The following is a 13,829-nucleotide window of genomic DNA, read 5'->3' on the forward strand; positions in this document are numbered from 1 at the left end:
ATGGTGGAAAAAGAACCTCTGTCAACTTCAAACACATTCAAGCTGACCTGCAGATACAGGCTACAACAGTTTCAGCCCCCTCAGAAGGGCCCCACTGCCAACACAGGAGCATGAAAATGCCAGGCTGGAGTTTGCTAGTCTGAGGAGGCCAAAATCCTTCTGGAGAACATCCTGTGGACAGGTGAGTCCAGAGCAGAGCTTTCTGGTAAAGCACGTCATTGTACCGTCACAGTCTCTGTGGTCAAACATGGTGGAGCTTCACAGATATTTTGGGGTTGTTTTGTGTGCATGGCATCATGAAATCTGAAGACTACCACAGAATTTAGGAAGGCACTGTAGAGCCCAGTGTCAGAGAGCAGCCAGAAATGGTTAAGGACAAAGTGCTGGAGTAGTCTGATATGATGAGTCCAGATCAAACTATATTGATTATGATTTTTTTTTTTTTTTTTACATATCACTCAGTCCTACCCTGATGTCTCCTCATTCAAGCCTCTCACTTTGATCTGAGGCTTCACTCTTTAGCATCAACAGAGTCTGATTCAAAGCCAAGTGAACTGATCCTCCTCCTGCTCCACAGTCACCTGTTTACTTCCACTGACACAAGGGAGATTAAAACAAAAGAAGGTCTCAGAACTGATGCTCTGGTCCATTAATTCTTGAAAATGTATTTCTTTTTTTCCTTTTTTTTTTCTTTTTTTTTTTTAGCGAACAGCAAACACTGTTGAACACAGTGAACAAAAGATATAATCAGGATATTAAAAGGGCAAATGGGGGAAAATGTCACTGCAGTCATTTAAATCAGGGAGACGTTCTCTATTTGGTATGAATAGGAAGATTGTGTCCAAAACAGGCAGCATTTTTAATGACTTAGGAAAATTCCAGCATCCAGTGATGCCCAGAGAGAAACAGCAGAAAACCAAGAAAGAAGATCTCCTGCATCGCTGCGTGACCATCAGGCAGAGACAGCCTGTAAACACAATGTCCCTTTAATGCATTTCAAGTTTAAACTTACACAACCTGCACAAAATAAAAACAATATGAACATAACTTAAATGGCACAAAGAGGAAATGTCCACAGCTGCCAGTGTGGATGCAGACAGTGCAGAGGGTGCTCACTCTTGACAGGTGGATGGATCTGAAGTCATATGACATTTGAAAACAATAAAGAAATGGTGAAAGCAAAGCTCTCACTTCAAACAAATCTCTTTGGTTTTCAGTCTTTGCTCTGCTGTTGATGGGATGAGTAAACAAAGTCTACACCTCATGTAAAATGACACAAATGTATCCATTTGTGAGAATATAGTCCAGTAGCAAAACATCACTGTTACAGAAACATCATTTGGCACCTTCACAATATGTAAAAGTAACCTTGTAAAAAGCTGAGAGCTGAGAATTGGACCACGATGTACAACGGTAAGTTTACTCATTTGACACTGCTCAGCAGCACCAAAGGTACAATTGCATGTCACATGTTCAGATATGTTAGATTGTCTGGTTCTGGTAGGTCACAGCTGCTTCACAAAATACAGCTGGAGCAGATGATTGTGCTGTTCATGGCTGATGAGAGTACATGAGGGCTGGTCCACACCACCATATCCAGCTGCAAGACGTAGGGTCAAGGGAACTTCTCACATTCTCTACATTTCCTTAAAACTGGTACTTTTCCTTTGGAGTCCTGAAGTCCACATTAATACAGTACTCACATGCCTACATGTACGTGAGAGCCATATGTTGGTGTAATCATTGCTCCTGTTCGTAGGGTCAGTGCAGCAACACCTTCCTTCATTGACTACACTGTACGAGATGGGGGATAAAATATTCACTGGAAAATACTCTCAGTCATGTTCACTTAGTGATCTGTTAAAGTGATGTAACAAGTAGTTGAAGGGATTACAATTTGAAAATCAGTAATTATATGATATCACAGTTACTAATACCAGTAAAGCTCTGTTACTTTGACTTACCGGGAGTTTGGTGGAAGGTCAACACACACAGCTCTGACTAATCTCTGAAATCACCAACAACTCCAGCTCCCTCTGTTATTTTCCTTCAGTCCTTCAGTCCGTCTCTGTACTTGTATAACGTATGTTCATAAATCATTGAGATCAGCACATTTTTACGCTCATGTTGACCGGTCTTTTCCTCCAATTGTGTCACCTAGAGCAAATTCACATCTATTCATTTATGCCCAGTCATCTTTGATTTGATTCTGTAAGCAGGTGCATCAAATGGATTTATTTTACATTCTGTCGTTTCACCTTCCAGATGCACTCCAGTGTCTGAATCCATCTGAGGTTCGCTCTTCCTGTCTGAAACAGGGGCGCGCTGACTAATCTGAGAGAATTGCTTTGTTATTTTATTTATTGGTGTTTATGATAGAGGTTCCATCTCAACTTTATTAAAAGGAAGAACATGAAAAACTGACCAACCAGTAACTAAGAACTTTATCGTTTACTCTTATTTTGTCCCTTTTACATCCATTAACACTGCACCCTTCTGTCAGTTTCACAGCTAACCTGTACCCATAAACTACCTAATGTTCCTCTGAGCATGTTACGATTATAAGTGGATGAACACCTTATAACCTGGGTCAGTTCTGTTTGGTTTGGTTTTTCAGTGTGAAGCACCATTGAGAATGATATAAATGGGGAAGCTGTATGGATCCAGACATCTCTGAGTCTTCCCCGACTGGACTTGATTCCTGCTGCTCAGATTGCAGATCCACACCTTTTTAGCACCAGTGATGAAGATGTGAGTGTGTTCCTGGATCACAGCTCATCACTCTAGCAGTGCACAGGGTCAACAGAGACCTTGCTAGAGTCATACTGCAGTGAAATGTCCTACCAGTCTCCCTGGTAACAGGTTTATGCCTCCGCATACGGCAGGTGATACTGCTCTTCCCTCTTGTTGCACCGTTTGGCTATGATTGCAAGGTAGAGCACCAGCAGAATCAGCCAGTAACAGGCATAGAGTATCGTCCCTGTTATCAACAAGGCTTTCTCTGTCTCACTGAATGGCTCCTGTGTCTCACAGTAGATCGTATACACCACACCTCCAAGCAGCACCATTGCCCACACTGTAACAGGCACAGCGCCAATGAGGTTGACGACAATCTTCCTGCGGCCTGAAGTTCCCCATCCAGCCTTGTTGATGGTGAGCAAGGCAAATATCTTGGCAGGGAGTAAGCTGGACATGTAGATCAGAGAGTAGAGTGACATGAAGATCATGACCAAGCTGCCACGCAGGAAACAGGCGTAGGTGGCCTTCACCATCCCGACCAGCTGCACCGTCAATAAAAAGAGCAGGATGTTCCACAGCCGTCCACGGTAGAAGAGATGGATGACAGTGGCAACCAAGAAGAAGGGGAAGAAGCCAGTGACCACAGACTCGTAGGTCATCCAGAGGCTGTGCTTGTGGAACCACAGGGCGTTGTAGAGCCACTCACGGAAGTAGGACTTGCTCCATCTAGTCTGCTGGTTGAGCCAACGCAGATACTGTGTCGGTGTCTCAGTCTGGCACTGCGATCGCGCTGTGTATTTTGTCTTGTAGCCGAAGCTGAGCACCCGATTGGTGAGGTGGCGGTCATCGCCAAAGCTGCACTTTGAGCCCAGGAAGGTCTGGTGGTACCAGGGCTCCAGGAAGCGCTGGAGCAAGGAGTTCCTGTACATCCCAAGGGGGCCACTGATGCACTGGACACATCCAAAGTAGGACTGGCAGGCTCGCTCGATGTTGAAGGCCATCCAGTAGCGCACACTGCTGAGGAAGGAGATCCATGAGTCGTACTTGTTGAGAATCTGGAGGATAGAGAAAGTCAAGAAAGGAAGAAATTTTAAATGTTATGAGTTAATTGTACTTTTACAGATGTTGTTGTGAGCTTTCAGTCACCTTCCCTCAAGACATTATGGTCAACCTTTTATTACACTTTCCATGACTGACACATATTATATTTCACCTGCACGTCTCCACCGACTCCTCCCACCATCGGATCTTCCTCAAGGATCTTCAGCATTTCTATGGTACATGCTGGATCTAGAACTGTGTCTGAGTCACATACCTGAAAAAAAGACACAACAACGCAGGATGTAATAACGCTGAGGGTCACACACACAGAGACTCAGTCACTTACAGGCACTGCTGAATTAAGGTTGCAGGTGTTGCAGAGCACTGAGTAGTATTAATGCTAAAATCCATGGGAGAAATGAAAGGCTGCTGATGGAGATCCCAGCTGGTTCATTGTACCTGAGCAGCACTGGGTCAGCTGTGGAGATGACCTTTGACCCACAGCAAGGGCACAGAGGACACACAACAGCTGGTTATGAAAAGTGAGTTATCTATCCAGTATAGGTCCATCAGTTTGGAAGGCAAATGAGAAAACTCTTTACATGAAGGGTCCAATGTTGGTTTTCAGTTGACTTAAATGTGTTCAATAGGACATGTTTTTTAAGATCGTCATTGCATGTTTGGTTTGAATTTAGGGCTAGTCTTAATATTTAGTTTAGGTTTGTCAAGTCTTTATAGCGTGAAGGTATTTATAGTACAATTTAAGCACTTATCTAACCAAATTCAATGCAACTTCTACTACTTAAGATGTTTTGCTTAGGAACAGTTTCCTGTTTGAAATCAGTTTAACTCAGAGGAATGTGGACCTCTCTATGCACCAGCACAGAGGCAGGGCAGATATCAAATCGGAGTGCAGATGAATACAAATTGGACTCCACTGCAGACTTTGTGTAATGTGATTATTTTTGGCTGTAGCTACACAAACTCAGCCAGCCCTCTGTTCACAGTGTAAATAGTGTTTTATGGAAAGGTTTTAGTGCAGGACCTACTGCCAAAACCCTCTGTTAACTTGTTACAAGGAAACTTTCTGTGAGATAAAAACGCTCTGAAGAAAAGTGTTGACTTGATGTTTCTGCACAGATCACAGGTATTGAAGTGGGGTAAAGTCTGAAAGTGGGTTTTGCTTTATTCTTTCATTGTTTGTTTGATTATGTTAACTTTGAGGAAGAAATAGTGGAGCCATGAGGCAAAGGATCATTTGGCTGCTGACTCGAATCAGGAAATTTCTGAATTTATTGTCGGAACTTTTGTTGTAAGACAACAAATCTAAATGAAAATTACTTAATTCTTTGAATATCTGACTCACTTGTTGATTGTTAGCCATGCTAGTGGCTCCATGGATTGGAATCCTGGTCTGTCTGGTGTCTGTCAGTCAGTCTAACATAAATATAAGTAGTGGATGGATCGCAATGATCTACAGACATGTTAAACAGAGTTCTCCACCAGCGACAAAACACAAAATGAGGGAGTGTCTTTTGGAAGACTGGTGTCCATCGCTCCAGTAGAATCAATGCCAAGGAACACTGAAGCTGTTCTGCCAGCACGTAGTGGCCCAGTACCTGACTAACACACTTCATGTTGGTTTGTCCTTTAATTTGTCACCTCTCTATTCAGTATACGGTGATGATGCATTCCACCGACATCAACTGACTTTTCCCCAAAAGCCCCCCTGGCCATCATGAGGTTGACATATTTGACATGTCCCAACACCTCGTAAATGAATTGCCATGAATTGTGGTTTAAGACATTGCTGTTCCTCACAGGATGAACTGTCACAACTTTGATTTTTCCTTCACTTCTCATCTTGTGGCGTCATCAACTGAGATGAACAAGAAGTAAACAGGTTCCTCAGAGCTCTCTGCAGAAGCTTTTTCATTCCTAACCCACTGGTAAAAATTGGTTGCAGTGTTGACTGCAGTGTTGTGTCAAACCCTAAACAGCAAATATGCCCAACACACAACAAGCAGAACAGAGAGGATACACCTGCAGCCCATGGACCTGCAACAAGGCAGAATTGCTACCAATCTGAAAAGATATTAGAATCAATCAACAAGTGATTCGACTTGCTGGAACAGAAATTTGAAACCTCACAACATACATAAAATCAGAGACTAACGGCTGTGCAAGACCAAACATCTGATCCTGAGCATTGTATTGAGGTTTTGAAACAATGAAAAGGTCTAATGACAGAATCAGATAAGGACTGATGACTGGCGTTCCTTTGAAAATATGAGTTAACCTCAGCGACATTATAAGGGTTATTTTCTGGTTTCACAGGCTGCAACGTGCTCAGATCTACATGTATAAAATTGTTGATGTGGTCCTTTAAACTCAGACATTTTAAGGTCTTAATTCTTTTCTCAAAGCAGACGTAAATGCATGCATTTTATTCTCTGTGTGTGACTCTTACCTGCACGTAATCCACACTGTCCCCCAGTGCTTTAAAGGCAGTGTACATCACCTCTCTTTTCCCGCCCCACTCCTGCATGATGCAGGAGTAGCGACAGCCTCTGACCAGCCGAGCAACTCGTGCTGCCTCCTCCATGTGCACTGTGCTCCTCCCTCCACCTCCGACACCTTCTCCTCCACTCCCATCACTGTGGTAGTTTCCCTTCCACACCAGACTGCCGGCCTGGTCGGCCCCCCCCATCACCTCCTGGAAAATGTCCATCATGTAGCGGTCCTCTGGCCGGTTCCCATCCACCACCAGCACCACCTTCAGGCCAGGGAAGGAGATTCGACGGATGCTGCGCAAGCACTTCCTCAGGTAGTCCGGGTCCTCCTGGTAGGCAGCGATGCAGAGGGCCACGGAGCGACGGAGGTGCTGGGGCCGGCCTGGGCTCCTCATGTGCCGATGCTCCAGGAAGGCGAAAAGGCTCTGAAGGAAGAGGTGGAGGGAGAGGAAGGCACCATAGAGGCCGAAGGAGAGGTGGTGCTGTTCGGTGTGGATAAACTGGTAGCCTTTATAACAAAGAGACACAGGGGAGTAAGTAAAACAAAAAACATGCAAGTACCAATATCAGTTGTTTTGAGACATGCACAAGTTTCTCTAGGTCTTTATGAAATTCCCAAGTTAACCTGTGACATAGGCCAGCAGGATGGTGAAGAGGACCACTGCGGCGAAGAGGGTGGTCACCACGATGTTCAGCGTATTCCTGCAGCGAGAGGGCATCTGAAGGTGAAGGAGGATGTGAGGGAGTGGGGAGTCCAACAAGGTGTCACAGCGAGAATCGAAAAGTAAGAGAGGTCAGGATCCGGGGAGAGGTTGAGAGATTAAGCAGGAGTAAAGCGAGAGAGTGGACATGAGAAGGAGGTCAAAGAGTTTATGTCACAGAGGGTGAAAGTGTAGGGAGAGGGAGAAGACACAAGGCAGGCAGGGAAAGAGAAAAATAAATTACAAGTGGGTAAACTCTGTTTATATTGGCTTTCACTTCAGTACCACACGTGAGGGACACATTCAGCAGGTCGGGTGTACATGTCATGTGAGCCACGTCAACTGTAAACACTCCAGCATCAGTCTGTGAGATGATGGGGAGACGGTGCCAGACGCAACAGAGAAGATGCTAATCAACCACTGTAACACCGGTTCACCCCAGATGGTAAGATATGTCTGACTTGGGCCACATGCTTGTGTTTCTTCTGGTCCAGTGTACACCTCAGATCCACGGCTCGAGTCTGGCCTGTGTACAGCAGGATGGTCAGATGCCACTTCCACATCTGGACCAATTCTGGTGTACGGCCAACAACAGAGGATAACAGCTGGAATCTACCCAGATGTGGAAGTATATGGGCCAGACTTGGGCCGTGGAACCAGGGTATATACAGGGCCAGAAGTTTCATTTAGCTATCGGGGACTAGACCTACTACTAGTCAGCTCCTGCTGCAATTAGTAGAAGTAGTGATACATCTTTTAAAATGAATATTACTGGTATTATTGCTGCCATTTCTGCTGCTGCTGCTACTTTTAGGAAGAAGAAATTATATCACTGTGCCTGATACCACTACTAGAACCATTACTGCTGCCTCTGTCTGCAAAAACAATGAAAACACAGTGCAGAGAATAATATCAGGTCAAACTGTTTTTTTATTTATTCAATCACTTGTAGTGAAAGAACTTACAATTGAACACTTCCTAAACATCTGTTCTCCTCTCCTTCATCCTCCTCCCTCACCCCTCCTCCCATCAACCCCTCTTCCCTCTGGGTTAATAGCTCTAAATAAAGGCCAGCCAGGATTTGGCCGGTGCTCAGGACCAGTTGAACGGAGGAACAATCCTGCCCTTTCATTCATGAAATTACACCCCTACCTTCACCTGGCCAGGCCCACGCAGCCGAGACAGACTCATATTTATATTGTTACTCCAGCTCTGTTCTGTGGGACCCACTAACACAGACAGACTTATCTGCCTCTCTGAGTGGATGTACAAGTTTACATCCTGGCACTGAGTCACTCTCTCCATGGGTCTGCAGTCTACATGGCAGACAGACTATCCAGGGGAAACTGTCTGTGATATTCAGGACAGAAAAAGGGGATTTTGTAAATGGAGATTTTGGAGCACACAAAAAGTATTGTTTTCAAGTGTCATCACATCACTTACAGGGTCTTTAGGATCATCTCAAACCTGAACTTTCTGCTGATAGTTGCTCATATTTTGAAAAATCTCTTCTGTAGCAGCACTCAGGCGCCTTCTGGATAACAGCATCAGTATATAATGAATATAATATAATCATGGAAATCCAACACATAAGGTTAAATGTAAAACCTTAAATGCTAAAAAGATTTAGTTCAATCTTAGAATTAATGACAGAATAAAAAAAAACTTGTTTACCAAACTTACAATTTTACTCATATTATCTGGTTTTATTTTTAGGTTTGTCTGAACTTTAATACAAGGGAGGAGGCTGCAATTTAATTTGTGTTGCTCAAAATATCAAACATTTGTTTTTAAAACATTTAAAAGAAAAATCAGAAACAATGTGTACCCTGCATAATCTACACAACACACTGTCAACTGGAGGGACTATGTCTTTGGCAGAAAGAGTGACACACGGTCTTATATCACACTGTTTGTCTTTGTGGGATATGAGTATGGATCCCATATTTGCCACTGAGGACCACAGACAAAAGAGCCTCTGCTCTGTGTGTGATCTACGGTGGATTATAGCAGCGGTGTGGCCTGAATGCCCCGGGGCCACAGGCCTGATAACAAGCGGACAGTAACTGTTGACTGTTTGATTAAAGGGCCACAGTCACCAGAAGGGGCTGTTGGCATGTTGGGAGCTGGGATTAGTCAGGGACTTGGGTTGGAGAGGGCGTATGCAATTAGCCCCAAGGTTATATCTGCTTTGCTGTACTGACTGCAGCACAGCAGCAACTTGCTGAAATGAAAAATGATAACACTGTCATTTACCACCTTTTACTGACTGAATAAAAATCAGCAGAATGAAAGGTTTAGATTTGTTTCCTCAGTAAAATGAAGTAGAAGTCAATGAATGGTAGATTATACAGAGTCTAGAAGGGATGTCCATCCATTCTTTAATTATACCACTTATGTTCCAGTCTATCACAGTGCAGACAGATAGACACACACACACAGGCCAGTTCAGAGCTGCCAGTTAATCTGCAGTTAACCTGAGTACCCGGAGGAAACCCACCACAGGCACCAGGAGAACATCCAAACTCCACACAGACAAGCTGGAGTCGGCGGGTTCAGAAGCAGGCCCTTTATCCTGTGAGGAGTGAGTGTAACCACTGCACCACTGTGCTGCCCTCAGAACAGATGTGTCTTCTCTGTTATGGCAGGATTATCAGCAGAGACACCAACATCCAGAGGCAAGTTTTTACTTGAACAGAAGTCCTGAGAAACTGAACCCCATGAAATGACACGTCATCAAAACTGTGAAATGTGAAAAGAAAAAAAAAAACTGTTACCTTTGTCATCACAAAACAATCTTAAAATCTTCAGTATGAGCTCAGTCCCTCTGGAAAAAAAGTTTAATTTCTGAGGTGAATGTGGTAAAAGTGACATCTGACGGTCTTTAGTCCTCACAGAACCTGTTGTTTCCTGAACCCTGAGGCTGTGGCTTGAAATTTTTACCACATATCCTGAGTGATTTTGTAGTGATGCTGGTCCTGATTTATCTTGCCTGTGCACATGTGGCCAGGTTAGGATCCATTTTTATAAGCTAGAAAATCTGTCCAGGACCACCAGGCCATCATTTTACAGTTGATCCAGGATGAAAAAAATTCCAAACTAAAGATGCAGATAAAAAATATAAAAATGACAAAAAATTATTCCAGAGCTAAACAAGATCTCCAGGTAAAAACACATCAGCCAGAGCAATAATAATATTCCCAGGCGTGTCCCAGGAGTGGCAGTGCCACATGGGAAGAGTTCCCTGCATCGAGGCCATCTGACTGAATGTGCCGGGAGTTGGGGCTGCTATTGGGGGGGGGGGGGGGGGGGGGGTGTGAAGATAAAATATTGGACGGTAACATGCACCTAGTGCTTCCTTATGTGTTACCACTGCTTTACAATAAAGCACATGTCCATTAAAGCATCAAATAATGCAAAGTGGAGGTCAAAGTTCAAGAGGCAGAATTGCTCTGGGGCAGAAATTATTTTAGAGATGCAACTAGCTCAGAGCCCTTCAGAAAACAGACTGGGGAGCCTGAGGAGGGTCAGGACAACATGATGTCCTACATTTCAAAATCAGCCCATGACTAAAAATATTTTTAGGCCTGAACACTATGCTCTGGATCTGCTTTTCTTTTGTTGCTTGTGTCACTACTGGATCATTTCACTGGTGTCAGATCATCTCTTGAAAGGACTGCAGCTGAACATTAGCCAGCTGGCAGACACTGCTACATTTAAAGAAGTGTGGATTAATGTGCTTTGTCCTTTTAAGTAAATAAATGACAATGAAATTGAATTGTAGAACTGTGTGTTGTGGGACTTAAAGCTGTTGTATTGTTCAAAGAGAAACACCTGAACTGATTTGTTTTCTGGCCACTTGGAGGCAGCGGAGTAATTTTCCACACTGTATGATACTAATCACATACACAGTATATGATGTATTAGCCTATTTTTTTAAGGATTAAAATATACTGTGTGCTGTGTCATTTTGCAAACATTTACTCAGAATCAATTGCATTGAATTAAACATGTTTGGTTTCCTGCAACCTTCAGGATCCACACTACAATTTAAAAAGGTCTGTGTTTTGGAATAAGACACATTATAGGAGGTTGTACTGTGGTAATGAGGTGTGAGCACAGCTGATGTGGTGAACAGACTGAGCAGAGAACAGGTTCAACATGTTCATCTTCACTGTATGAACAAAGCGAATCTGTGTGTGTGTGTATTACATGCATTTTTTGTCAATACCTTTTTCTGTTTTATATCAAATCAGATCTATATTTTCATCAGGGTCTCATCCCTTTGTTTCAGAAACGCCCTGATTTTAAGGAGCGGTGATGCAGGGTGATCTGATGAGCAGTACAGACTTGTATTTTCTCACTGATGAAACCTCCTCCTCCTCCTCCTGTTTCCATTAACCTGTCAGCTCCCTGCAGCCTCACCTCCTGCTGATGTGAGTCATGATATCATCAATAAGATAAGTGAAGGTCAAAGCTGAGCAGGAAAAAAAATTCACATCACAGAGATATGATGTGAACGATGTAAACCTTGTGCTGACGTAGTGATGAGGAAGACAAGTCAACCTTTAAAACTACGTCTGGTATTTCAGAGTAATTTGCCAGTAGAGGGCTCTGTCAGTGCCTCCACTCAGACAGAAACACAAAATCCTCTTTTACAGACAGACCTCATTACATAATGAAGGAAGTGATGTAGCTACAGGGAAAATCTAATAAAGTCCTCCCAGCTGAAGGTGTACGTGTGTAAAGAGTTTGGAGGCACCGACAGGGTGGTCACTCAAAACAGACCTACAAAAAAACAGGTCATGCCTGTTTGACACCAAGTAATTCCATACTACCTGCTACTGAAGTGGACCCAGTGCAGCTTCTGGCCGTCTTTTCTGACATAAACCTCAATAAATATGCATCAATGATGGTAGTGCTGATATTTATTGTATAATATTATTCAGTCTGTATTTGATCCAGGGCAGCAATCTCAAAAAACTACAGGTCATAAAATTTGATCTCCATCAGAAGATATATTCGTGGTTTTAAGAACCAAAAACCATCTCAGTGTAGTTTTACATCTCCTCTCTCAGGCTTCCCTCTGGAGCACTAGTAACAACAGGTCAGTCAGCCAATCAGAAGAGAGGATCTGAGACTCTCTTCTGATTGGCTGACTGTTTTCTGAGTGATCGAATAAAAATATAGCAGATTTCAGGTAAACACTCAGAGAAACCAAATCTGCTTTGTTGTGACATCACAAAGTTCCAGAAGTCCTGACGGCTGGTTTTAAGGCTCAGTTTCTGAATACAGGCTGTGTGCATTTCTCTGTGGACTGAGGCTTTGATACTTTCACAGTATTAATATAGAACCTAGACCTGCTTTATAATCACAAACACATGGACATCTACCTTTATACAATATGGGACCTTTAATTTGAACCGTGAACTGAACTAACTGTAAAACCAAAACAACAATTTAAAGCACTTATGAAGCTCAGTAAAGCTGAGAGGAAGCTTGGTGATAATTATCTGTGGGTTCATCATCGCAACTAGTCATTCAATCAACTTAGCTTTAAAAACATAAAGATTATCTGAGAGCTAACATTAGCTTACATCAGCCACCACTGGTCACACCAGACCAGGTAATGCTGCAGCAGCAAAACCCCTCAGAGCGTTGAAATGACAAAGGCGCATGTTTTGGCTCATGAGTTACATTTTTCATTTGTAAGATGAAGAATATGTTATTTCTTCCCCCCAAAGACACAAATTTTTGCTTTAGTCTCGTTTCTGGTGGTTTATTTTCTCATGACACCCATCAACTGGATGTTATCACTCATCCTGGATCAGAGTGAGTGGGAGGTTACCCACACCACTTCACCTGAGGTCTCACCGTGTGCGAGCAGCCTGTCAAACACCAGCAGGTTTCATATAAAACGTCACCAGACGTTCTCTTTTCTCAGACAGGTCCAGCATGGCAGTGATGCCATGGAAAATCAGGCCAGCGTTTTCTTTGGAGACGCCAGGAGCCTTCAAACAGCCACACTGAGGCGTTCCTGTCAACTGTTTCCTAACGGTTACTGTCTGCCCCCACACAGGGAAAAAGCAGCACATGCAGATACAACACAGTGATAATGTACACACACACAGGCAGGGCACATAGACACACACACACACACCTATTCCTCAGCTTTTACTGAGTAATTTTACAACTTCCTTCAGCGATTAGTGTGGAAATGAGCCGCAGTTCTTAACTTCTTTAGTCCTGTTCAAGTCACTCACACACACTCACAGTGTCAGGCAGAAGAAATATGTTCTCTACCTCGCATTGCAAACACATTTACCACACAAGCCTGAACACACTCAACTCTTTGTTCTGCATTTTCTAACTAAGCTTCAAGGTTGCTTTTTCCCAATTTTCTTAAACTTTCCAGTCAGTCTCTGTCCCTCCTGAAGGGTTTTGGTCTCACATGTGAATAGTTTCATTCATTCTCTTTCCCCAAACCTCTACATCCTCCTGCCAAACCTGAAGCATTACTCAAATTTAAATATAATCCTCTAACCCTAAACTCAAGTTTTAAATCAAATCTAAACTATCTGTATGTTGAAGTGAGGACCAGCAAAAGAAGGAAATGTCTTATCTTTCTGTCCCTGTGGGGTAATTCACACCAGAAGGACATAGTCTCATAGCAAAACATATGATTAAAACCTTTACCTTCCTGACCCAGTGGACCCTCTGTCTTCGTCTTCCCCTCAGATCTCCGTCCGACCGGTCCGTCCGTCGAGCCAGGACGTCCAGCCCTCTCCTCAGCACAGCACACTTCTTGTTCCGTCCCCCTCCTTCCACCAGCTCA

At 43.4% G+C, this 13,829-nt stretch overlaps 1 protein-coding gene across 1 annotated transcript; it reads right to left on the minus strand.

Moving 5' to 3' along the window:
• Window positions 1-970: 970 nt before the first annotated feature.
• has3 (hyaluronan synthase 3) lies at window positions 971-13,829 on the minus strand. Its single transcript, XM_071490410.1, has 5 exons — window positions 13,691-13,829; window positions 6,919-7,012; window positions 6,251-6,801; window positions 3,953-4,054; window positions 971-3,794 (listed from the first exon to the last, which is right to left on the minus strand). The coding sequence occupies exons 2-5, from the start codon at window positions 7,010-7,012 to the stop codon at window positions 2,865-2,867; spliced, it is 1,677 nt and encodes a 558-aa protein (XP_071346511.1). The 5' UTR covers window positions 13,691-13,829; the 3' UTR covers window positions 971-2,864.

Source organism: Trachinotus anak, unplaced genomic scaffold (genome assembly GCF_046630095.1).
Source record: "Trachinotus anak isolate AG129_WGS33_773 ecotype Australia unplaced genomic scaffold, CSIRO_AGI_Tana_v1 ptg000002l, whole genome shotgun sequence".
NCBI classification, from domain to species: Eukaryota; Metazoa; Chordata; class Actinopteri; order Carangiformes; family Carangidae; genus Trachinotus; species Trachinotus anak.